This window comes from Poromitra crassiceps (assembly GCF_964638095.1).
Source record: "Poromitra crassiceps genome assembly, chromosome: 8".
NCBI classification, from domain to species: domain Eukaryota; kingdom Metazoa; phylum Chordata; class Actinopteri; order Beryciformes; family Melamphaidae; genus Poromitra; species Poromitra crassiceps.
In genome coordinates, this window is record NC_139629.1 from 39,237,706 (window position 1) to 39,264,694 (window position 26,989).

At 44.9% G+C, this 26,989-nt stretch overlaps 2 protein-coding genes across 2 annotated transcripts in view; one reads left to right on the forward strand and one right to left on the reverse strand.

Moving 5' to 3' along the window:
• Positions 1-587: 587 nt before the first annotated feature.
• ttc24 (tetratricopeptide repeat domain 24) lies at positions 588-15,276 on the reverse strand (the record flags this gene model as incomplete). Its single annotated transcript, XM_083641213.1, has 11 exons — positions 588-690; positions 3,823-3,911; positions 4,095-4,190; positions 5,003-5,077; positions 6,432-6,565; positions 8,237-8,365; positions 9,420-9,674; positions 10,697-10,898; positions 12,411-12,704; positions 13,981-14,097; positions 15,184-15,276. The coding sequence occupies 11 exons, from the start codon at positions 15,274-15,276 to the stop codon at positions 588-590; spliced, it is 1,587 nt and encodes a 528-aa protein (XP_083497339.1).
• A 1,939-nt stretch (positions 15,277-17,215) lies between these two features.
• LOC310780703 (ras GTPase-activating-like protein IQGAP3) overlaps positions 17,216-26,989 on the forward strand; it is a 33,226-nt gene continuing 23,452 nt past the window's right edge. Inside the window, exons 1-9 of the mRNA XM_083641214.1 lie at positions 17,216-17,367; positions 20,271-20,358; positions 20,622-20,778; positions 22,636-22,713; positions 23,795-23,871; positions 24,388-24,455; positions 24,812-24,925; positions 25,471-25,649; positions 26,320-26,401. Coding sequence (XP_083497340.1) covers positions 17,343-17,367; positions 20,271-20,358; positions 20,622-20,778; positions 22,636-22,713; positions 23,795-23,871; positions 24,388-24,455; positions 24,812-24,925; positions 25,471-25,649; positions 26,320-26,401 — 868 coding nt within the window. The 5' untranslated portion in view covers positions 17,216-17,342. The remainder of the gene's footprint in view (positions 17,368-20,270; positions 20,359-20,621; positions 20,779-22,635; positions 22,714-23,794; positions 23,872-24,387; positions 24,456-24,811; positions 24,926-25,470; positions 25,650-26,319; positions 26,402-26,989) is intronic.

Genomic DNA, 26,989 nt, shown 5'->3' on the forward strand with positions numbered 1-26,989 from the left:
AAGTGTTTCCATAGGAACCACAGTCTGTTTCAACCACTTTTATTCCACATGGTTATTACATGACACACTTACATCATCAATACATGACTGATCACCCTGATCATAGGCTGGATACTGTCTGACCAATCAGGCCATTTTCAGATCACGTGACACTCTGACACAGAAGTGCTAAAAACTTCAGTTTGTCAAATGGCCACTTGAGGCTAGCTGCAAAAGTGAGTCATTCCCCATACATCCCCATGTTAAACTGCCTGATTTTACAGCACAAATAAACCTGTTTACAGCCGGGTTCAAAAAACAGTTTTGGTCTCTATAGCTGACTTCCCTGTTCACGGCAACTGTATGGAGGTGAATTTGTACTTCAAATGTTAAGGAGAAGTCTGCAACAGTGTTTTGCTGTGAAACCCCAGGAATGTTTGGTGGACTAAAAAACTACACCCGCCTTTCCATCGGCATGGGGGTGAGTAGATATAATGACTGAATTTTCATTTTTGAGTGAACTATTCCTTTAACTTGTTTGTGTAAATTAACTGAATATTTGTCCTCAGCAAGCTCCTGTCCTGTAGAGACGAGGTCACATGACATGGTCACATGACGCTGCAGAAACGAGACTTCCACCTCATTAAAAGGGGCGTGGCCTTGCCGCCAGCAGCCGGCAGGTTCTCCGCCCGCCGGGCCAATGAGGGCTCACTGCAACAAAATAGCCACCAGTCAGAATCAGCGGCTCCCATTCAGCCAAAGAATCAGATGACTCAGACAGACAGAAGGCGGGGTTACCTGTCGGTCTGCAGCGTGCGACGGGTCGCACCGTCCGGCCAGAGACTGCCTGGAACACACACACACGCACACACAGCATGCGTGCGAGCAGACACACACACACACACACACACACACACACACACACACACATTTGGATTTGTATGCGTGTCTGTGTGTGTCTCCTTACAGTCTTTAAAGTTTCTCTAATTATTATCTTTGCACAATATAATTGTATTATGAAACTTTCACATCAATACAGGTGTGTATACCTGTATTACACTTCCTCTTCTGATTATTTTCATTGTCAATTACAATTAATCTGTCAGTGTTGATAATTTTCTGCATTAATCGATTAGTTGTTTGGTCTATAAAATGTCAGAAAACGGTGAAAAATGTGGATCAGTGTTTCCCAAAGCCCAAGATGACGCCCTCAAATGTCTTGTTTTGTCCACAACCCAAAGATATTCAGTTTACTGTCATAGAGGAGTAAAGAAACCAGAAAATACTCTTAGTAATGTTAGATGAGACTGTCTGTACTCACTGTGCTGGAAGTCTGCAGATCGCTCTGACTGGTCTGAACTGGAGAGAGAGACACACATTTAAATAACACACACACACACACACACACACACACACACACACACACACACACACACACACACATGCGCACACACATACACACAGTCAGGATTTCTGATGTTGTCCATCAAACCCTCAAACTCCTCAATATGTGGCTCCAGCTGAGGAGGGCTTTTATTTTGAAAAAGCGACTCGTCATACTGGTTAAGGTCTCGTTCATGTTCACCTGTGTGGTTTAATATGGCAGTAACCATGGCAACCATGTATCGCAGTCTGGTCTTCCAGCTTCTTCTAACTGGTTCTGATGTTCTCTGATAGAACCAAACCAGGTACTGATGGCAGACAGAAAAGGCTGATGAGATGGTGCATTCCCCTGACCCGAGGTTGACACATACCTTCATCAGCCCTGGGATAACCCTTGTTATCAGCGCCTTGGGATAACTCTTGTTATGATTTAGCGCTGTATAAATATAAAATTGATATTGAGTGATTGATCAGTGCATACCCAGTGAAGATGCCAGTGAAGATTCAAAAGACAGCACTTTGAAGACATCACCCAGTGATACACCTTTGCTAGTGGGAGATTTCAATGCTCATGTGGGCTCAGACTGCGGGCTCTGGGAAGGCATACTAGGCAAACATGACGCCGGCAACCTCAACGATCTCAGACTACTAACACTGTGCTCGGAGCACCGCCTTGTCATTACCAACACCCTATTCCAGTTAAAAGACAACAACAAGTGAATAGTAAACATGTTGTTCCACACCAGTGATGTAGATCCACCCTTGGATCAGCCCCAGTCATTGCCAATGATGCCCCCTAGAGGCACAAAGTCAACGTTACAGTGTGACTAACAAACGACCCATAGTCCTCCTGGGGGACAACAACCTGAAGAACTCCTGGCACTGGCAGCATCCTATAGGTCCAAACATTGGCATCTGATAGTGACAAGGTCACTGGAGCACAAGCCACCACTACCACCTCTGTCTGTGGCAGGAGAGCTGTCCGAGGTGCTGAACGGGACCGAGCTCCAGCACCCAGAGGTCGGAAGTTTGGAAAACACATTTTTTACATCTCCTCCTAGACCGTTTCACCGATTTCCACCAAAATCGCTAGGTAGCATCTATGGAGCAAGCTCTACAATTTGGCCTCTTGGATGCTTTTAAATCTACTTTCATTTAGAAGATATTAACTCTTAAATTTGTGAGAGGGCGTGGCCTCTCAGCTAAATTGTCATAACTTCATGTCCAATTAACGAATCATGACACAAATTGGCTGAGATGTTTGGATATCATCATTGACCATGTCTGCCAAAACTTTGTGCAATTTGACCAAAAGGGGGCACCATAAATGCCAAAAATGGGCATGGCCTAACACAAAAAAGTAAAAAAAAAAAGTAACTCCACACCTGTTTGTCCAATGATCGCAAAACTTTAAGGAGGATGTACTAGTCAAAATCAGAAGTTTTGTCATGATTGGTGAAAGGGGGCGGGGTAACCATGTAATAGCGGTAAATCAAGGCCATTCGCATAATCGGGCGCAAACTCAGTCTCATCTGGAATGGCATTTCTGACATGCTATTGTGCGATTTGAGCAAAAGGGGGCGCCGCAGATGCTAAAACTGGGCATGGCCTAACACAATAACGGCCGTAACTCCACGCATGTTGGTTCAATGATCGCGAAACTTGGCAGATATACCGAGGGATATGCCTAGATTGGCACTACAAAGACTGTGCAGCCAGATCCGACACACACCTGCCCCACATGTGGAAAAGAGTGTGGATCATAAACAGTTCTACACAGCCACATGAGGTGGCATGAGTGCACCAAGGACTGAACTCCCCTATACCCCTGCCCTGAGAGATATAAGGTCATCATCAACGATGGACTGCCATAAGCAAGTAAGTGTATGTGTAGTGTGTGTGTGTGTGTGTGTGTGTGTGTGTGTGTATGTGTGTGTGTGTGTGTGTGTGTGTGTGTGTGTGTGTGTGTGTGTGTGTGTGTGTGTGTGTGTGTGTGTGTGTGTGTGTGTGTGTGTGTGTGTGTGTGTGTGTGTTACCTGATAGCCACAGGTAACGTGGTCATGTATTCAGTAGCTCCTCCCCCAGCTGGCCCACAATCCTCTGCTTCTTCCTGTATGAGTCTGTAGTCCTGGTTTGTAGCTCTTCCCTCCTGCCTGCTCCTCCTCTGCTGGGCCTCCTCACATGCCTCTCCTCCTGCACACAGGACCAGTATTACCACTAGTATTACTATTATTTTTACACCACTACCAGTGAATAGCAGCTGAGGTGAATATAGCATAATTTGCGCTCCGTCATTCGCGCTGCCCGGGGCTCATTTTCGTTGACTTTGTATGTAACCTTGCAAATTTGCAAAAGAGCGTTTGCTCTGAATGCAGCTTAATACTGTTATATTAGTACAACACTTTTCCTAACACAGGTACAAAGCTGTAAGGTCAAACAGAAGCTGAAAAGTTGACTCACCTGTCCCCCTCGGCCTCGGCCCGTCTGGGTTGAGAGGTTGATGGTTGAACTCTGTGCTTTGACTCTGGAGCCATGCAGTAACTGTTCTCCTGCAAATAAAAGAGTGTAAAACAGTTGTGGGTGTAATTCATTCATTTTAATTGTTAATTAATTGCATTCATGTAGCGCTGTAATAACATACAGAAACACAATAATGTTTTTAATGTTAAATGTTAATGTTATTGCTAATTGGAGGATGTGGTGACAATGAGAGCTGATTGGCCGCTTCATACCTGCCTGGATGTCCGGAGGGAGGGCTGTCTGGGTGTGGCCGGAGTGGGCGGGGTCTGAGTGGGCGTGGCCTCTGTGTCATGAGAAGAAGGTTTACTCTCATGAAGACCAACATCAAGGGAATTTAAATTCTATTATTGGTCAAGGACAGCTTCATGATACTGACAATAAATCATTCTGTGCCTGCCAATAATGTTGTAAGTAATAATTTATATTATCATGTTAGATGTGGAAATACTGGATGGTTTTGATAATTGTTCTTAAAGTCACCGTGAAATGAACTCCTGCGCACTAGTAGGCATAAATATATTTTTCTAACCAATAAAACCATCTGATTTTTTTTTACAATGCTGCCCATCTGCACCCCTCCTATCAAATAAAACACACTTTCTCTCCCTGACTCATATTCTCTGCAGACTCATATTCTGTTTAAGACTTTTGAATGATCCCTCACTGCGTTATGTCCCACCCCCAACATCCTGTTTCAACCAGATAACCATCAGATCCAGGAAGTTTTTCTTTAATAATTTCTCTTCATTAAAGACAATAGGATATTTCAGCAGTTAACTTGAAAATATGTCTAGCATATAGACGGGCTGGCTTTAAATCAGGCTACTGATTCCCGGTCTGGTAAAGTATTTCCACCCTGTTGACTGTAGTGGAGTATGGGCACGTACACCCATGTTTCTCTCTGCATCTTGCGCTTGTTTATTTGTTACTGCACCATGCTCAAACGACAGAGGAACCATTCATCTACAATCATGCACAGTGTCCACTGGTGGTTCAGATAGTCCACTAGTCTGCACAGTGTCTACCAGTGGTTCAGATAGTCCACTAGTCTGCACAGTGTCCACTGGTGGTTCAGATAGTCCACTAGTCTGTGAAACCCCTAATGCAGACTGAAGCAGACCTGCACTCTGGCCTGTTGCTGCAGCGCCGCAGTCAGACGCTCCACCAGACGATCCTGCACTGCACTGGAGCCATCCTGCAGATAGAGAGCATTTACTGACTCAGTACTGTGTACAGTGGTAACCATGGTAACACTCCTGTTTTATGTATGTATGTATGTATGTATGTATGTATGTATGTATGTATGTATGTATGTATGTATGTATGTATGTATGTATGTATGTATGCATGTATGTATGTATGTATGCATGCTTAAAGAGCCAGACAGACTGGGTGACCTCCTACCCGGCCCGGCGCTTTCCATGTTTGCACACAACCAAACACATGTTTGCACACAACCAAACACATGTTTGCACACAACCAAACACAACCTAATACATGTTTGCACACAACCAAACACATGTTTGCACACAACCAAACACAACCTAATACATGTTTGCACACAACCAAACACATGTTTGCACACAACCAAACACAACCAAACACATGTTTGCACACAACCAAACACAACCAAACACATGTTTGCACACAACCAAACACAACCAAACACATGTTTGCACACAACCAAACACATGTTTGCACACAACCAAACACAACCTAATACATGTTTGCACACAACCAAACACATGTTTGCACACAACCAAACACAACCAAACACATGTTTGCACACAACCAAACACAACCAAACACATGTTTGCACACAACCAAACACAACCAAACACATGTTTGCACACAACCAAACACAACCAAACACATGTTTGCACACAACCAAACACAACCAAACACATGTTTGCACACAACCAAACACATGTTTGCACACAACCAAACACAACCAAACACATGTTTGCACACAACCAAACACAACCAAACACATGTTTGCACACAACCAAACACAACCAAACACATGTTTGCCACACAACCAAACAAATGCTTTAAAGAGCCAGACAGACTGGGAGGCCTCCTGCCCGGCGCTGCGCTTTCCATGTTTGCACACAACCAAACAAACGCTGTAAAGAGCCAGACAGACTGGGCGGCAAGCAACCTCTGCAACGCGACTCCGGATAAGCAGTTGAAGATGGATGGATGGATGGAAGTTTAAAGCTAATAGCATAGAATCAGAGAATCACAGAATTGATGGCTAATTAGCTACTTAACCCGCTGCTAAACAGTGGATATACAGATAGACAGATGCAGGTGTCATTTATCAAAAGCATGTTAGCATCTCATCTGCCACAATGTACCCGGCCACCGAAAAGCTTAACATCACATTATTTTTCATCGCAAAGTGAATGAGGCAGTGTCTTGTACTGGCGTTGCATCAATGGGCATGTCTTTGAGGGAGTCTGCAGGCTGCAGATAGAGACGTACTTGACCTGTCAGGGCGCGGTGACCTCTGACCTGTGATGTCACCGAACTGTGATGTCACTGACCTGTGATGTCACAGGGCAGCGGCTCAGGGTAGACAGAGCCTGTTTGTAGAGTTCAGCAGCTTTCTGAAGCTTCCTCCGCTTCAGGTAGGACTCTGCTAATGCCTCACACACCTGACACTGAGACAGGTAGTCCTCTGCAGAGAGACAGGTAGAGAGAGGCAGGTGGAGAGACAGACAGACAGACAGGTGGGAGAGATATACAAATAAAATTGTATAAAATTCCAAATAGTGGAAAACCTGTGTATCTGAAGGCCTGCAGGGCGTGGATAATACAGTAGAAACCCAGTAGATACTGGTGTCTCTGAAGGCCTGCAGAGCATGGATAATACAGTAGAAACCCAGTAGATACTGGTGTCTCTGAAGGCCTGCAGAGCGTGGATAATACAGTAGAAACCCAGTAGATACTGGTGTCTCTGAAGGCCTGCAGAGCGTGGATAATACAGTAGAAACCCAGTAGATACTGGTGTCTCTGAAGGCCTGCAGTGTGTGGATAATACAGTAGAAACCCAGTAGATACTGGTGTCTCTGAAGGACTGCAGAGCATGGATAATACAGTAGAAACCCAGTAGATACTGGTGTCTCTGAAGGCCTGCAGAGCATGGATAATACAGTAGAAACCCAGTAGATACTGGTGTCTCTGAAGGCCTGCAGAGCATGGATAATACAGTAGAAACCCAGTAGATACTGGTGTCTCTGAAGGCCTGCAGAGCGTGGATAATACAGTAGAAACCCAGTAGATACTGGTGTCTCTGAAGGCCTGCAGAGCGTGGATAATACAGTAGAAACCCAGTAGATACTGGTGTCTCTGAAGGCCTGCAGAGCATGGATAATACAGTAGAAACCCAGTAGATACTGGTGTCTCTGAAGGCCTGCAGAGCATGGATAATACAGTAGAAACCCAGTAGATACTGGTGTCTCTGAAGGCCTGCAGTGTGTGGATAATACAGTAGAAACCCAGTAGATACTGGTGTCTCTGAAGGCCTGCAGTGTGTGGATAATACAGTAGAAACCCAGTAGATACTGGTGTCTCTGAAGGCCTGCAGAGCATGGATAATACAGTAGAAACCCAGTAGATGCTGGTGTCTCTGAAGGCCTGCAGTGTGTGGATAATACAGTAGAAACCCAGTAGATACTGGTGTCTCTGAAGGCCTGCAGTGTGTGGATAATACAGTAGAAACCCAGTAGATACTGGTGTCTCTGAAGGCCTGCAGAGCATGGATAATACAGTAGAAACCCAGTAGATACTGGTGTCTCTGAAGGCCTGCAGAGCATGGATAATACAGTAGAAACCCAGTAGATACTGGTGTCTCTGAAGGCCTGCAGAGCATAGATAATACAGTAGAAACCCAGTAGATACTGGTGTCTCTGAAGGCCTGCAGAGCATGGATAATACAGTAGAAACCCAGTAGATACTGGTGTCTCTGAAGGCCTGCAGAGCGTGGATAATACAGTAGAAACCCAGTAGATGCTGGTGTCTCTGAAGGCCTGCAGAGCGTGGATAATACAGTAGAAACCCAGTAGATACTGGTGTCTCTGAAGGCCTGCAGAGCGTGGATAATACAGTAGAAACCCAGTAGATGCTGGTGTCTCTGAAGGCCTGCAGAGCGTGGATAATACAGTAGAAACCCAGTAGATGCTGGTGTATCTGAAGGCCTGCAGAGCATGGATAATACAGTAGAAACCCAGTAGATACTGGTGTCTCTGAAGGCCTGCAGAGCGTGGATAATACAGTAGAAACCCAGTAGATACTGGTGTCTCTGAAGGCCTGCAGAGCGTGGATAATACAGTAGAAACCCAGTAGATACCGGTGTCTCTGAAGGCCTGCAGAGCGTGGATGGAGCTCTCTTCGGCCTCCTCTTCCTCACCCAGCTGAGTGAGGGCAAACGCCAGGTTACTGAAACACTGAGCCTGGTCCGCACGGCGACCCAAGGAGCCTACACACACACACACACACACACACACACACACACACACACACACACACACACACATACACACTCTTTTAGAAGATGGAGATGTTAGTTCAAGAAGAGCGCAGGTATAGCCTGAAAAGGTGTGTTTTTAGTCTCCGCCAAAAGATGGGCAGTGATTCGGCCGTCCTGACCAGATGGGGCAGCTCCTTCCACCATTGTGGTGCCAGGGACGAGAAGAGTCGCGATCGGGATGAGCGTTTTTGGTGAAAACGACCTGTATTCAAGTGTCGATAACTAAAGAACGGAAGAAGGCAGAAACAAACTTTTCCCTCCATATAGAGGCTTTGTTATGCACGCATCCCACGCTCGATCGGTTAATTTGCACGTTGGGTGTGTTGCAAACAGATTTCTATCTTGTGGCCATCCACAATGATTATGCAGGCTATCGATCTGATCTGAAGAAACATAACATGAGGGAGAAAGAGGAATAAAACACAGGCGCCGTGTGTGGGAGAGACATTGGTGAGTTCATGTTTTCATATTATCTTCATGCGAGGAAAATGCGCCCTGTGTATTTGATACTATATCCAAACGTGAACTACAGTATGTGCTATGCGTTTCATATCCAACCCCCCACCTCCCCGCTCGGCAGCAATATTTTAAACCGGTCCACGGTGGTGCAGAAAAGGTTGGGTCCCCTGCTGTACATTGCAGATACTGTACGGAGGAGCTGTCTGGTGTGGTGCTCTGTAGGCGAGTACCAGTGTCTTGAATTTGATGTGCAATTTTCAGACAACACTTCAAAAGTAATAAAAGTGGTCCTCATTTATGAAGATTATCTTGCTGAATACAAACTTTGCTGTTTCATAAACTTTTGTTAACAAGCCAAGTGTATAACTTGAAACATTATTATAATTACTCATTGTTTATTGTTTATTCCTTTTTCTTTAGTTTGTTACTTTAGGCCTATGGTTATGTTGTGATTATATGTGTAAGTTTATTTTGCTTTTGTATTGCTCAACATGACGTGTGTTGTGTGTGTGTGTGTGTGTGTGTGTGTGTGTGTGTGTCTCACCGTACAGCCCAACAGCCAGTCTGTGGTAGCCCACAGCCGGTCTGAACTGGCCCACAGAGTTGAGCGCGGCTCCCAGGTTGAGCAGCGTGTCGGCCAGCAGGCCAGGGGGCAGGCCAGGGGGCAGGCCGGGGGGCAGGCCGGGGAGGTCCGGGCCTGGGGGGCCGGGTGGGGGCAGGGCCTGCTGGAAGCACTGCACCGCCTCCCAGAAACACCTGAGGCGACAGTAAGCCACGCCCACCGCCAGGTACAGCTCACCTGGAGGAGAGAAGACAGGTTTAGGGTTGGGCGGTAACACTACTAGCTAGGAAGGTTCCTAGTAGAGAACTACGCTTGTCCAGTGATCGTGCAGCTTGCCGATCACGGACCAACAGCAGGGGGAGCTGCAGCTCTGGGAAAGCCCTGGTCTTGTGCCGTCTCACGCGAGCTGCGCAAGAACCCCAAGATGGCGACGGCCACACTAGGCTTCAAAATGGGAGTCCAAAAACCAACGGGTGACGTCAAGCTGACTCTGTCCATATTTTGTAGACGGTCTATGCACTATACCAACAGGTAATGTGCACACTGAAATTGTGCAAAATTCCCTCATGTTAGCACATGTCTGGGCTTTCTACTGTGCCTCTCCTAAATGGACCTATTGGGGAGGAACAGCTTACAGCTCCCTCTACAGGACAGCAGCCCACGCTACAAGCTGGAACTAACACTAATTAACATTAGTCTCGTCAGAAACCACTTTGATCTGCATAGTTTAAATGAGTTTGCAGCCTAGGGATATTAAATTCGAAAACATTTTATTGATCTATTTACGTCAGCCGAAGGCAGAAATAAAACAAAATAAAGTCAGAAATAAACGGCGCCGTTCGGTTCTGGTTTACCATGCCTGCTTTCCGGGGTATCTTCCTCCTGCCTGGGGGGCTTTAGACGGAGGCAGGGGCGGAGCCTCGAGGTTTGAGGGACCGTTTGAGGGCGAATGGAGTTATGAGACTTAGTCACAAGATTGTTTTAATGCTTTTCCACTGGTTAAATTTTGTAAAACCCACAGACAGACATGAAGGGTGACCAATGGCATCGATTTACATGTACACACACACAAAAAAAGGTGAAAAAATAGACCGCGGCAATATGTAGGCTGGGAGCAGACCAAGAATTGCCTTATAAAAGTGTACCAATGACAGAGCCTCTTGGTGGCCAGAGCAGAGTATAACTCACAGTGATAACGAGTCATATTCTAGTAATGAGAAATATTTTCAGACAGCACCGCTGCTTAATAAAGGACTCACCCCGAGTCGTCGGGTCGGTGACACTGTCTGCCAGACTCAGACACTCTGTCAGCACGCCGGTGACGTCATCCTGGCTAAACTGATTCGATTGGACCATGTGACTTCCTGCTTCTTTGAGAGCGATGGCGGCAGAATCCAACATGGCCGCCACCCTGTAGCTCTCCCCCGCACGCAGGAAACCCTGTACCGCCTGGGTCCAGTCCTAACACACACACACACACACACACACACACACACACACACACACACACACACACACACACACACACACACACACGAACACACTACAAGTAAGAGGAAAAATGTACTTTTGATTTTAGGGTGAACTGTCCCTTTGAGAGACAGCCCTTCACCTGTCTTAAAATTCCTACAGTGAAAAGGTAAGCCTCCAATATACTGTATTTAAACACATTTTAGACGAGTAGGTTATAGTTCAAAGTCTTCATAGGTTCCCTGACACCTAAGGGGGGTATCGAAAGTAATATAGTAATGTAACGAGTAACGTATCTTATTACTTTTGATACAAAGTAATAAATAAAGTAATTGTATTACTTTTTAAATGAGTAATAAGTAACTGATGAATACACTTCCTGGGTAACTTGCCCAACACTGCTTAAGAGCCTTCTTGAACTTCCTAAAATAGAGTAGGCTACTCTAGTCGGAAGGCCGAAGTCCCGGACATGTTGGATCTGGTAATTTGTGTTCAGCAGGATCATCTTCATGAACGTTAATCATTTTTATGCCTTTTGAAGCATTTTCTGAAAAGACACATTTACGTTTCAAAAGTCATAAAAGTGATTCACGTTTGTGAAGATTATCCTGCTGAACACAAATTATCACTCCCATAAACTTTTGTTAACAACAGACCTTATTTTATGCATTTAAGTGAAATCCCCATTTTAAAACCGCATTCACTTTTCCCCTTAAGCTCCAACATGCTACCAAAGACGATGGGATTTCAAGCAAGACGGCCCAACTTCAACTCAGTTCCTGTCATTTTGGCACATGCGTTTTGCCCGTGTTTTTCCACGGACTTAGGAGGTTTTCGGCAGGTCTGAGTCTATTGAGAGTCAATGGGAAAAGTCAATGTGATCTCAGATTATGACAGATTCTTTCGCCCCATATTCATTAAAGTAAATATTCGGCCCATTCTCCGAAGCCACATATCTTCAGAATATTCTGACACTAAAATGGCATTTTTCAGATAGACAGATCAGGAGAAAATTTTACTTGTTGTATCTCAGCAACACACTCTCGCGAGATTTGGCAACAGAAACTCATGTTAGCAGGGAGCGATTAGCTAAAGCTAAAGCTGAAGTTCGTTGATGTAGTAGCTAAATCTGTGGCTAGATTTTTTTTTTATGGAATATCTTAGTTTCAACTGTATTGAGCTAACAAGGGTCAGCTTTGTGTTTATATGTGTGGTTTGTGTGGAGTTTTGGAACTCACAATCTCTATTTCAAGTTAGCTTGCTAGGTCAGCGCTAACCCTGCATCACCAGGCAGAGTCCTCTCACAACACTTCAGGGGAGAGGTGACCACATGACCATTTAGGAGACTTGCTGCTACCATTTGTTAGAATTGGCGGAACCTGCAGTGACCCATCTAGATAGTAATAGAATATCTATGATGCTACTTCCGGACTCATTCCTGCAGTGCTCTATTTCATCCTATGGCATTTCTTAACATCTGCCTGAAGAACACTTTGCACACACCTGCAGTGTAGCGTAGCAGCGGCTCATCTCCATACAGGCGTCGCCCTCGCTGGCTCCACCCCCCTGGGATCGGTACAACTGGGCAGCCTGAAGGAAGTAAGCGGCGGCCTCTTCCCGCTGTCCCAGTGCATTGTGGGCCACGGCCAGGTTGAACTGGAGGTCTGCGAGCCGATTGGCCCGTGGGCCGGACACTGCTCGCCGCAGGAGGCCCAGACCCTTCTGAGGCTTCCCCGCCTCCACATACGCAGCACCCAGGTTAAAGACACACGCACGGCGCACACGAGAGTCCTGCAACTGACACACGGAGGAGCAAGCACAAGGCATGCTGGGAAATCAACAGCAGCCAAATAAGGAAACATGTCATGGGTTCCCAACCTTTTTTGGCTTGTTGTGACGCCGCTTTAATGTCACACAAATCAAATTTCAGTACATCAGGGTACAGGGTGACCTTTACACCCTGAGGAAGGTTCTCGGGAGCTCAAACACGTCGGTCAGTCTGTTGCTCTGCTCTTTTTTTTTTTTTTTTTATACTTTTGTATAGCCATGGACTAAAAGAAAGGCTTTTAAAGTTTTTCACAGAACAGTGTGCCTGGGAACCTTTTTTAAATGTGCATTAGTGCCACCCACACTCACTGCTCAAACCAGCCGTTCAGATTACGTATTTTTATTTTAATGTAGGCATTACATGTGGTATTTATGTAAAATACTGAGTGACAGCTTGGAATAGACATCAAATTGAAGTTCCTGCATTTCACTGTGGGTGTGTGATACACCTGTGTTGAACCAATGGGCGCTCAGCTCGATGCGTTTTTTCTCGTCATCCTCTGCGCAGCGCTCGCTCCAAATCTGCGCCCGCCTCGCTCTCACGAGAGTCCCGTGGCTCACGAGTCCTGTGGCTCACGAGTCCCGTGGCTCACACAGTCGGGCAGGCGGAGCAAGTCGGACAACTTTTCTAACCATCATGCAACGGGCCAAGCAAGTCGCTGGTCCAATCTGCACAGAACTTTGCTCATCTCAAACAAGCCGAATAAAACAGCAGGGGAGGCTCTCTGACTCACAGAAGCCTTTCCTGGCTTGGGTTCAGACAGCGCAGTGGAGACAGTGGGACCAGCCTTGGTGTTTTATGTAGATGTTTGTGTTTTTTTTGTCTTTTTCTTTCATGTAAAAAAAGTGGAAATGCAGTCTTCGTTCCAGGAGAACAGTTCCACTTTTGTCCACAGGGGCTGCAACAATCAACACAAAATAAAAGTTCCCCATAGCTGCTTTAAAAATAATAAGTCTAAGTTTGTTTTATGCGAGCGTCACATCAGCAGCGGACTGTCGCCATGGTAATGATGACGCACAAGGCAGTGACATCAAGCACGTATTTTCGCCCACGTAGTTGTGGAATGTGGAATGACAACACTTGTGTTCAATGTCTTGGGTGCATTTACACCTGTACGTTCATGTGGTCACGCACTGATTGCAACCCCATCACCCAAAACACATTTTAATGCCAGGTGTAAAGGGAGCCAGTGATGTTCAGGACTAAACAGGTTGTAACAGTCTGTGATGTGAACGGGTTCTATACCTCAGAAGCTTTCAGGGCTTTCTTGAAGCAGCTCAGAGCTTCTTCTCTCCGTCCGCTCTGCAGGGCGAGGTGTCCGCGGGCCGTCAGCTCCTCGATGTCCACCTGGACCTCAGGGACCTGGAACGAGTTTGGTCCGGTCTTAGCTCAACGTTATGGCTTTAGGTTAGGGAAATCCTGGACAGCATAGCATGACAGAGCCAGATGATTGCCAGTAGGGTAGTGGGGTTTCACACACGTGCCACTTTATTCACCTGTACTTGTCAACTGGTCTCTACGGCACTATAATCTCGCAACATACATGTAGATCCTCGCCAAAATTTCGCCTAACTTTGGAGCATTAATTAGCCAGCCCCTTTACCTTTACCCCCTCAAAAGACTAGCAATAACATGACAATATTGGTACCAATGCCAGCCTTAGGTCTTCTAGTTTCATATCATACAAGGATCTTCACTCTCTGGTTTTAGAAAGGAGCCCACTAGAACCTGCGAAATACACTAATGTCAGCCACAGATGGCGGTGTCCTCAAGGAGTAGAACTTGTTCATGCGCACTTTTTTTCATGCACACATCTGCGACCCACTCAAAACGGTCCCGCGAGACACTTTTGGGGCACGACCCACCAGTTGAGAACCACGGATGTACAGTAGATTGATATAGTTTAACAGGTACAAAGACATTACTGAAGAGACAAGGTATTTGTCGGAAGACAGACTGGGAGTGGCAGTGACTCAACCTGTTGCTGTAACCAGTAGTAGTAGTCAAGTCACTATGTCTCGAGTCCGAGTCGAGTCTCAAGTCTCAAGAATCCACATACTGTAGGTAGAACACACGTGCCCGCCCTTGCATAAAACTGAATAATGTCATGGTATTAACAATATCTTATGCCAAATTATTAGGGCCTATTACAAAAAAGGAATAAAAACTGTTTCTATGAATTAACAAGTCCGAGTCCTCGTCTCCAACTTCCGAGTCCGAATGCATGGATGCTCCAGTCCAAGTCCATGTCCGAGTCATCAGTGCTCAAGTCCAAGTCGAGTCACAAGTCCCGAAATGTCCAAGTCCGGACTCGAGTACTACAACACTGGCTGTAACTCAGTCTCAGTATAAAGAAGGAGTGCCAGTGCGCCACCCAGTGACTTAATCTGTTACTGCAACCAAACAATGTTCCAAAAGGATAGAGGCATATTTGTGACTGTTACCAACCTCTGGAACCTCTGAGACCTTCCTCCTCAGCTCACGCTCCTTCCTCTTCCTCCTCGTCTTACCCTCATCTGGAGGAGACCCATCAGACGCCATGTTGGATCTGGAGAGGAGAGAGAGAGAGAGAGAGAGAGAGAGAGAGAGAGGTGCGGGGGCAGAGAGAGAGAGAGATAGAGGGACAGAGAGAGAGGTGCGGGGTCAGAGAGAGAGAGAGGGACAGAGAGTGAGAGGGAGTCTTAAACCCCTAGATGCAGTTTATCACTCCGCTCTAAGACGTATTATTTACCAGTGACATCATTGCTTCTTGTATGAAAAGCTTGACTGCATCCCTAACAGTATGACATGACAGGTATTATATGGGTTTCTCTTTACTTAAAGCCCTTCATGGCAACTTGCTATCATAATTACTTCTTTAAATTGGTCCTAGAGTCACTATTCAACTCGTTCAAGGGAGGCACGGTGGCTCAGTGGTAGAGCTGTCGCTTCACAGCTAGAAGGTCCTGGGTTCGATTCCCGCCTGGGACGCTGTGGATGTGTGTTCCCCATATCTTCAGTGACTACGGCCCAGGTGGGCTATCTCGTCAAAAAGGCAGAGTTTGCCTGTTCTCCCCCTGCTCCCCATCGGTATGGACCCCCACTAAAAACATGCAGAAGATCGTCATCTGACGAGTATAACCAAAGTTATAACTCTCGCCCTGGTCCACTGCTCCTGGCCTGCGGAGGAAGGACAAGCCTGGATGGGATAAATGCAAAGACAATAATTCACCAGCCACTGTCAGCATGAGTGTGTGTTGGGTTGTCGTGTGACAAATAAAGACGGGTTTGTCCGTCCAGTTCTTCTTCTTCTTCAAATGATTGGCTGATACTAACGCACACCTTCACTGCCAGGCTGTTTCCCTATATACCCTTATGGTCCTCTGAAGATTTTACCAGTGAAGGGCCCTGTAACAGCGGAACAGCAGCTGACAGTATTTTCTGATTTATGGAGTGATAAAAAAGAGATATTAAAAATGTCCTATGTAAAAACCTTTTGACATTTTGGTCATATTTGCCCTATGATTACTGCCTTGAGGCAGACAGAGACAGAGAGACATAATCACTAATCAGCACTCACACCTAATGTGTGTGAATACGGTTTGATGTGTATCAATCTCAATGTTTTGTTTTGTATTGTATTGTATTGTGCATTATTGTTGTGTATTGATGTGTAATGTATCCATTATTTTTGTTTCATTGATTCTTAATGGTTTGGCAATGATGGTGTTGTGACCTTCATGCCAATAAAGCGAAATTGTATTTTAACATGCACACCACATCACTTTCACTGCTGTGGGGACCAGTCAGTAGCCTACACATCATAGTAAATACTATAGAAACGTAGCCTACTATCAAACTCTACGTGGATAGTTTATTTTTTAAGGGGAACAATTAGGCCTACTTTCCCAATGATCCAGTTCCATCCAGTCTTATTACCGTTATTTACATCAATAGCCTACATCAATCTACTAGCTACTAATAATATAAATAAATAATAATAATAGACCACCAGTGCAGCACACTCACCAGGTTATCCTCCATATTCTGCTGGTTAACTCATTAACTTTAACTTAACTAGCTAAATAATAATGTGATAACCGCGTGTTTATAGTGAAGCTGTCAGTTAGCAGGCTTTAGCTTAGCCAGCTAGCAAAGCTGCAGTTGTTGGTCCCGTTGCTATGGCAACATCAAATAGACCACAGCAGTAACTACATAATAGCTTGTTTAATGACTTTACCCGCTGTGCTGTAGTAAGTGACACCATGTGCTTGTTTGTATAACTGTCGCTGATAAAAGTGATCTATTCATTAAAAGTTGTGGCGAAGAAAATACAACATAGGAAAACTACATAGACCATAATGCAAAGCGGCTGGCTGCTCTGCTCGGCTATCAGAGCGCGCGCGGGCGGGAGCTTTCAAACTTCAGACCCCGGAAACAAATAGAGGAGCGGGCTGAGCTCTCCGACAGACACACACACAGCAAACTGCACACAGTTTAAGTTCCCTTCAGTTTAGCTGCTCACTTTTGACTCTTTCAACTTCAGATTTGAACAGCTGTTTCGCCTGTGACGGTCTGTTGTGTGGAGCAGCCGAAGATCGTCCAGACAGGACAGACAGACTGGCAACATGGAGGAGTCGGCACACTGCCGCTGTGAGTCACCTTAAACATTCTCTTAGCTACCGTTTCTACTTCAGTGTTTCCTCTGTCGCCTGTGTTCATTTAGCAGCAATGACATTACCACCACTGCTCGAGACAATGTGAAATAAAAATGTATTGATTGATTAAAAGGGTACATTTTAGCACTACAAGCTCATCAACATGAGACGTCAACAGAACAGGGACAAAACTAGTCATTATGTCAAACTATCAGTGAGCATTAGCAACTTTAGTAGGGTTCCTTCCTTCCTACACATGGGCTTGGGTTAGGCTTATTATGCATTATGCCAGTTCTGACTTTGGAAAAGTATTACGTGTGTGTGTGTGTGTGTGTGTGTGTGTGTGTGTGTGTGTGTGTGTGTGTGTGTGTGTGTGTGTGTGTGTGTGTGTGTGTGTTTGTGTGGTCAGGAAGTCTGTAAAATGTTGTATTTCAGGTCCGGTGCTTTGATGTTGTAGACTAGAGCTATTCGGGGAATTTAACAAGTTTGCTACTAATTATTGAGGAACTGTGTTTCCTGTGATTTAGTGTTTGATATATTTATTTGCACATAAAAAAAATACAGAAACAAAGAAAGGAAAACAACAAAAAAGCATGTGCCGGTAGAGACAGGAAACCCTGGGCTTATGTTTACAGTTTGTGCTGTAAGAGAATGGAATGAACTTCCAGAAGAGGTGGTGCAGGCCCCTTAAGTTAACACGTTCAAAAACAGATTAGATAAACATTGGTTAACAAAGGATTTCTTGTATAACTATAGGGCAGGCTGTTGACTTATTATTAGACCAGGTATTTGGCTCTGGTACTTTGTTTTAATGTATGTTATATGTTTTTATTTATTTTATTTAACCTTTATTTACCCAGGCAAGCAAGTAAGAACAATTTCTTATATACAAAAGCAGCCTGACAAAAAGCAAGGGCCTTTTGGGGGAAGGGGGTGGGAGGCTGATGTGTGTGATATGTTGTTGTGTTGTTTTGTTTTTTAACTGTATATTACAACTGTGATTTTTTTTTTATTGTACTGAGTGTGAGTCTGGTGTAGAGGACTATATTCCTGTACCAGAAACTTTCAATAAACTTCAATAAACTTATTTGGGGTCTCTACCTCAGAAATTAGAACCAATATTCAAAATAATCCTTACAAAGTGTACAATATAAGCAAAAACAAGAGAAAAGAAACAAGCAAACCATAAATAAGAAAAGCAACAGTAAAAACAAGAAAATAACAAAGAAAAGGGAAAACAAGAGCGACCAAAATGAGTAAGTAGACAGTTGTGAATGTGATGTGTGGGCACTGGGCTATGTGTGACTCATCTGACTGAGATTTTGAGTTTGGATTTGAAGGAGTTAAAGGATGGGTTTTCCGTGGGGAATATGAATATATATTAAATCTCACGCCCCTAAGGTTTTCGAATCCGTTGAAATTTTTGAAATTGGATATTCACTGCCAGAGATATCAAGCATCTCTCACATATTTTTTGGGCCAGCCGACGCGTTTCGCGTCATCTGGCCTAAGTCCGCCTTGCGGAAGTCGTGCACCTATGAACTACAACTGTTGTTGGCCATGGTCCCGCCTCTAGAGGTCCTCCACGCCCCTTCAGAGGCCTTGACCAAAACAAAAACGCAGCCATCTTTTCAACCGCCTAGCCTGCTGTAGCTAATATTAGCTTCCCATAGTTCCTTGCAAAGAGACCATTATCTCGGGAACGGAGCACTAATCGACACGGGACTGGCGGCATTGGAAAGCTCGTCAAATTTTACATCTAGTAGTAGGTGGGTTGAAGTAACGAAATCAACGCTGAGCAATGTACCCGTTTTTACACATTTTTACAGAAAATAGTTACAACATCAGATGCGCGTAACTCCTACGAAAATGCCTTAAAATGCATGAAATTTTTTTTATGAAGACATCTCCCGACATATATACTACCGTTTACATTTGGTGCAATTTGGAGGCAATTTTATTTTCGATTTATTTCTTGTTCTTTGTATATTTTATTGTCGAAGCCTTCTTCTTCTTCTTCTTTGAGTTTTATGGCGGTTGGCAAACATATATGTGCATTACCGCCACCTACTGGAGTTTGATATCAGCCAAATGCCTGAGGGGTGGGCATAAAAACAAAGGCCACGCGAGCCCAGTGCATTGTGGGAAATGTAGTATTTCGAGTCCCCGCACCCGCACCTCCCCCCCACCACCCCCCCCCCCCCCCACACACAGAGTGGATTTCGGTTGATATCTCTGTGAGTAAACCTCCAATTTCAAAAATTTCAACGGATTCGAAAACCTTAGGGGCGTGAGATTTAATATATATTCATATTCCCCACGGAAAACCCATCCTTTAAGAGATAGTGCTTGTTTGGCAATAATGATAAGTGCTCCATAGTGCAGCACCTCTGTAGGCAGCAGAGGTGATCTGTGTGTCTTGTGTTATGTACAAGACACACAGATATAGTAGTATGTTAGAATTTTGTGCAGAGTGCAGGGAGAGAGACAGATGTGTGTGTATTTATAGACAAAGGTGCAGACCTGAAGTGTGTTGATGTCATGTATAGGGAGTATTTTGAGTTTTTTTTTAAGAGGAGCTGATAGTATCAGAGAATGTAGCCAACCAATGAACCAAACAACAATAACAACAATAATTAGTTTGTTCTAACATCTGTGAAAGAACAACAAGGTCATGTTTGTCTTCTTCCTCATGTACTTGATTGTTAATTCTATGGGATGAGCTGTTGTGTTTGTTTGGTGTGTACTATATATTTTTTAATGTGTTGTCATCCCACATGCCGTGTGCGTGTGTGTGCGTGTCTGTGCGTGTGCGTGTCTGTGTGTGTGTGTGTGTCTCTGTGTGTGTGTGTGCGTCTGTGTGTGTGTGTGCCTGTGTGTGTGTGTGTGTGTGTGTAGACGAGCGGCTGACAGCAGAGCAGATGGATGAGCAGAGGGTGCAGAGTGAAGTCTATCAGTACCTGTGTCGCCTGGAGGAGGCCAAGAGGTACACATTCACATTTTACTTTGTATTGCCTGCACACTGACAAGACAAGGACAAGATACCGGATCCTCTCTCCCCAAAGTCTAAACCCCCCCGCCCCCCACCCTCAAAAGTCTATAAATCCCGCCACATGGGATATTATTTACACCCGGGTGTAAATAGTCACATCATCTATTTACACCTGGCTGGGTGCAAATAGCATCTGCCTTCATTTAAAAGTTCACAACTAATCAATCATTGTAGCTCTAACTGTGTGTGTGTCTCAGGTGGATGGAGGCATGTCTTAAGGAGCCCCTCCCCCCTCCCACAGAGCTGGAGGAGGCATTGAGGAATGGCGTGTTCCTTGCCAAGCTAGGCCACGCCTTCAGCCCCGGGACTGTCCCACTGAGGAAGATCTACGACCTCGACCAGAGACGCTACCAGGTATGACCACAGGCTGCTAACGCTAGCCTAGGTCTGTCTGACCACAGGCTGCTAACGCTAACCTAGGTCTGTCTGACCACAGGCTGCTAACGCTAACCTAGGTCTGTCTGACCACAGGCTGCTAACGCTAACCTAGGTCTGTCTGACCACAGGCTGCTAACGCTAACCTAGGTCTGTCTGACCACAGGCTGCTAACGCTAACCTAGGTCTGTCTGACCACAGGCTGCTAACGCTAACCTAGGTCTGTCTGACCACAGGCTGCTAACACTAACCTAGGTCTGTCTGACCACAGGCTGCTAACGCTAACCTAGGTCTGTCTGACCACAGGCTGCTAACGCTAACCTAGGTCTGTCTGACCACAGGCTGCTAACGCTAACCTAGGTCTGTCTGACCACAGGCTGCTAACACTAACCTAGGTCTGTCTGACCACAGGCTGCTAACGCTAACCTAGGTCTGTCTGACCACAGGCTGCTAACGCTAACCTAGGTCTGTCTGACCACAGGCTGCTAACGCTAACCTAGGTCTGTCTGACCACAGGCTGCTAACGCTAACCTAGGTCTGTCTGACCACAGGCTGCTAACGCTAACCTAGGTCTGTCTGACCACAGGCTGCTAACGCTAACCTAGGTCTGTCTGACCACAGGCTGCTAATGCTAACCTAGGTCTGTCTGACCACAGGCTGCTAACGCTAACCTAGGTCTGTCTGACCACAGGCTGCTGACAAGGCTCCCAAGTGTCCTTGAAAGTTTGTGAATTTGAGGGGGGGGGGGGGACAAGGCCTTCAAAGTTTTTGACATAAATAGACATGGGTCATTGAAAGAGCTAGGATTTATATTAGGAATGGGCTCATTAAGACCATTAAGGATTTCGATCATATAAGAATTCAATCGATAATCGATAATTGATATTATGATATTATTGTTTGATGTGATTGATTTTTTAAAGTTGTGTTTAAAAGAGGCTCAGGTTTGTTTCAGAGTGCTGTAGCGTTGGCTCGTTAATTTGTGAAGAGGTTTGTCTCGGAGCCTCGGGCCCGGCTGTCTTTACGAGCGCCGTATATATTTTTTGTTTTGTTTTTGTTAAACAGTTAAACTTTAAAGGAGAATTCTGTTTTTTTACACCCTGGACCTTATTTACAGCTTTAAATATGAACTGAACTGAAACTTTAACTGCGACCTGCAAACGAGGAAAACGGGGCATGTGAATGGCTATATTTATGTCTTGTAAAGAGCTTATTTCCCGACACACAGCGGCTCATATGCTTATTATATCAGAGAGAGAAGGAGATGAGAATGATCTAACGTACCGCTGTGCAGCCGGCAGCCTGCTCTGTTTGCTGTCGGTCACATAGGTATTCCCGGCTGCTGCTTGTAATCCATATATGATGTTATTCCATACGGGCGGCTATTGAATTCAAATGAATCGTCTATATTCTCTAAAACAGATAAATATCATCAGTGTGTATATCATGCTAAGCTACATAACAGCGAACTACAGTGAACCCTGCAAGTCACCCGGATGTACTTCTGTTCTTCTTCTTCATCTTCTGTTTGGTTTTACGGGGGGAACAGAAGAAGAAGAAGAAGAAGAAAAGACGTATCACTGAAACTGAATGGGTTGAGAGTTCGATCTAAAAGTTTAAAAGGCGATGCTGCTGCTGCTGCTGCTTTCCTGGGTAACAAAAAAATGTGTAGTGGGACTTTTGATGTAAAAAAAAAAAAGGTATAATTAACCTTGATCCCTGTTTCAAACTATTCTGTGTTGGGTCCTTGAATTTTATGTTTAAGAAGGTGTGGGAACCCTGATTGTTTGTGTGTGTGTCTGTGTCTGTGTCTGTGTCTGTGCGTGCGTGCGCCAGGCTCAGGGCTTGCTGTTCCGTCACACTGATAACATCAACCACTGGAGGAAGGCCATGCTGGAGGTTGGCCTGCCCGCAGTGAGTGAGACAGACAGCGCCCCCTGCTGATCGATTCATGACACTTGGTATCAGTTTAACCTTAGAGAGACTCAGACAGGAAGCCCTAGAGGCCTTTCACACCAAACGCACAACCGCGGCATTACACAGAGCGAGGCTATTGTTTTGATAAACAGCTGTGCAGCTGAAAGTGACGCGCACTAGCTTGTTATTTTGATACACCAGGTTTTGTTTGTGCCCAAATTTCAACTATTGAACATTAAAGGTATACTACACTTTTGTTTTCTTTTTTACATAAAGTCATATTCTTGAAGAGTAGGACTTGTAGATGGACAATGTGCTCTTTTAATTGTTATTGCACCATAACTCTAAATACACCTGTTTTGCTTCAATGCTACAGTACAAACAATACAAATGTAAACAAACTGTTTATATCTTTCATCAAGTACATCTACTAAATTGTTAGCTCTTAGAGACTGATATTCCTTGTATCAAGAGCTGCGGCCGGTCTGAACGCTCTAATCCGTTAACAAGAATGTCGAAACCAAACTGACTGCGCTTCCAGATGCTTTGTGTCCCTCTGTGTCACAAAAAAAAAAAAAAATTTAACGTTTGAAGGGCGCTAAAAGGTTTCATACTATACCTTTAACCATGAAATATGATGAGCTCTACGAGGCGTCCAATGGCATTCCAGCAAATACAGGAGGCGCTGGAGCAGCGAGGAGAATGACATATTGGAACCTGGCCAAACAGTCACAGCCATGACAGATAATATGCGAGAGGATGTGGACACCACGTTAGAAAAAATATATTGTGTTACTGACATTAAAAAGAAGCTTCGACAGCATCACTGTTGAATTATTTCAGCCGATGTTAAGACCTGAGACCATTACTTAGCACATTATTCATGTCATTAGTAAATCTATCTACACCATTTCAAACAGACTATTAGCAGAAAACTAACCATAGGCTGTAAACTGTTAATAAACTGCTGGAAGGTGATCATATGTTTATGTAGCACACAGAGTCCAGCTTGGTCCAGCCAGATCTTAAAGTTTAGAGGTCAGAATTTAAAGTCCAGGTTTTGTTTTGTTGTTGACAGATGTTTCACCCAGAAACAACAGACATCTACGACAAGAAGAACATGCCAAGAGCTGTCTACTGCATCCATGCTCTCAGGTCTGTCTGTCTGTCTGTCTGTCTCTCTGCAGGGATGCAAACTAGTCACCTTTAGGTGACAGTCACTTTTTGATCCCAAAATAGGGCACTTATGTGAAGGATTCCTAGTGGTTTTCAATCAATCCATCAATTTTATATTTAAATAGCGCCAAATCATAACAAGTTATCTCAAGGCAAATAGAGCAAGTAGGAGACCAGGCTCTTTATATTTAGACCCAACAATTGAAACAATTCTCACATGATGCACTGGCTATTTTACTGCACAGGTCATGTGACAATTAAAACAATTTCCCGACAAGAACTCACTTGGCGACAGCGGCAAGGAAAGACCCCTTTAAGGGGGAAGAAACCTTGAGCAGACCTGGCTCTTGGTGGGCGTTCATCATCAACAGTTTGCACGACAGCTATTAGTTGTTCTATCTACTGTAGGACCACTGATACTGCTGGCTTTTTCTATTTTCCCTCCATGAGTTTGCATCCCTGCTCCTGGTAACATGTTGTGTTGTCTCTCCTCAGCATGTTCCTCTTCAGGTTGGGCTTGGCTCCTCAGATCCATGACCTCTGTGGAAAGGTCAAGTTTACTGGTAACAAACAAAAAAACGAACACACTGGTAACAAACAAAAACACATTATCAACACACTGGTAAAGAAAATGCACATTATCAACACACTGGTAAAGAAAAAACACATTATCACTGGTAACAAACAAAACACATTATCAACACACTGGTAAAGAAAAAACACATTATCAACACACTGGTAACAAACAAAAACACATTATAAACACACTGGTAACAAACAAAAAACACATTATCAACACACTGGACTCAACTGTTCAGACTGTTTAGCATGTTTGAAGAGCTTCCTGGGAGTGAATAGGACTCTCTCTCCCTCTGTCTCTCACTCCTCTCTCTCTCTGTCTCTCCCTCCCTCTTCGTAGAGGAGGAGATCAATAACATGAAGTTGGAGCTGGATAAATATGGCCTCCAGCTTCCCGCCTTCAACAAGATCGGCGGCATCCTGGCCAACGAGCTGTCTGTGGATGAGGCTGCTGGTATGTACAATGTCATATTTATTATTATTATTATGGTCTGTCTCTTTTTCTTTCATAAAATGCCCCGAATCACCAAATGTTATATTAAGCTGTAAGAGAAGAGGGCCTGCTTTTTCGTGCAGCTCGTGTGAGACGGCACGAGACCGGGGGTTCCCCACAGAGTCGCAGCTCTTCCCGCTTCCCAGCGAGGTAGCATAACAGGGCTGCTTCTGGATTTCTAGTTTCCGCCAAATACCAGAATCTTCGCTGTTGCTTAAAAAATGAGCATGCCAGACAGAGCTCCTCAAATATTGACTAATGGCCTACAGATTTTCTGAGCTTCAACTTGAAAATATTTCACGGCCCACTAGAGGGCGCAGTGGGCCATGACCCAGTGGTTGAGAAACACTGATGTAGACTACACTGGTTGCACGGTAACAAAACACTGCTTCACCGTGTTTGGTTCTAACTCTTGGGACAGCTGGTTGGCCAGCCCCAGATGTCCTCGGGGTCCTAGAAGGTCCATGTCCATGTCAGAGATAAACTCCTCTCTGTCTTCCCCTCAGTGCACGCGGCTGTGATCGCCATTAACGAGGCGGTGGAGCGAGGCGACGTGGAGGTGACGGCATGCGCCCTGTGGAACCCCAGCGCCGCACTGTGCCGCCTGCAGGAGGCGCTGACGAGCGTGTACCAGGAGCTGCTGTACCAGGCCAGGAGGGGCAAGGCAGAGCACGCCGCCCGCCGGGTGGGTGTGTCCGACCGCTCGAGCAGATGCCTGATTGGTCTGTTTAGTCTATTGCCTGATCTAATTGCCTGAAATAAGGTCTGTGGTTAACAAAAGTTTATGAAACTTCGAATTTTGTGTTCAGCAAAATAATCTTCACAAATTTACTTTTTTTTTAAAGCGTTTTCTGAAAATTGTGATTCTTTTTATTTTTTATTTTTTATAGTACAATAAACGAACAAGACAAACAGGCTCAGACACAGGAAAAGAAGGAAAAAAACATACATTATTGACATTTGGCATTGTATTTGGCAAGCTACCACAACAGTGTGCTGGTACAGCCATCAGGAGCAATTTGGGGTTCAGTATCTTGCCCAAGGACACTTCAATCAACATGCAGACTGGAGGAGCCGGGGATCGAACCACCCGGTGACCCGGTTTACCTCCTGAGACACGGATGTCCCCATTTCCCATTTAATCATCTGCTAAGAAAACTGTCCGTTAATCTGTCTGTCTGTCTGTCCTCAGTCTGTAGGATCAGAGGAGACAGACATCTGGCTGTTAATCTGTCTGTCTCTCTGTATCCTCAGTCTGTAGGATCAGAGGAGACAGACATCTGTCTGTCTGTGTCCTCAGTCTGTAGGATCAGAGGAGACAAACTGTGTGTTAATGTGTCTGTCTGTATCCTCAGTCTGTAGGATCGGAGGAGACAGACATCTATGAGGAGTATCTGAGTCAGAGAGAGATCCAGCAAAACATCGACATCGCCAACGGTGAGACGCATCCACTGCAATTTTTTAAAGTCTGACCTGCCGATTCCCATTTTCTTATACAACAGTTAGTTCCGGCCGAACAATTTGATTGGACAAGAGGCATTCCAGACATGCCAATATATTTCAGTAGCGTATAAGATCACGGGTGCTTCACAGCTGTAACCTTGATTAGGCTGAGTTCAAACAGCATTCACACACCTAGTTAGGACAGCAATATGGATACATTTGACCTTAATAAACGCCAAGTTGAAATCGTCTGTGCTAACCTCAAAGTAGCTAACGTTACCTTAGCTAGCTTGAATTAGGGAAACTGCAGGCAGCAAGTTGACCTGTTGTTGTTTGGCAACTCTGGGGAGTGCACTCCTGAGGCAAAGACAAATAACAGACAGAAAGTATCTGTTGTCTCAAATTACTTTCAAATGTGATTATGACTTGATGAATAGCTTTGTTTGCACTGTACTGTTGTATAAAAACAATATCGCGCTTGAGGTCGTGCTGATGTAGCCTAGGTAAACCCAGCCACCACGTGACCTGCTCTCTCAGTTCCCAGTCACTATACATAGTGACTGAGAACAGGTCTGAGAGCAG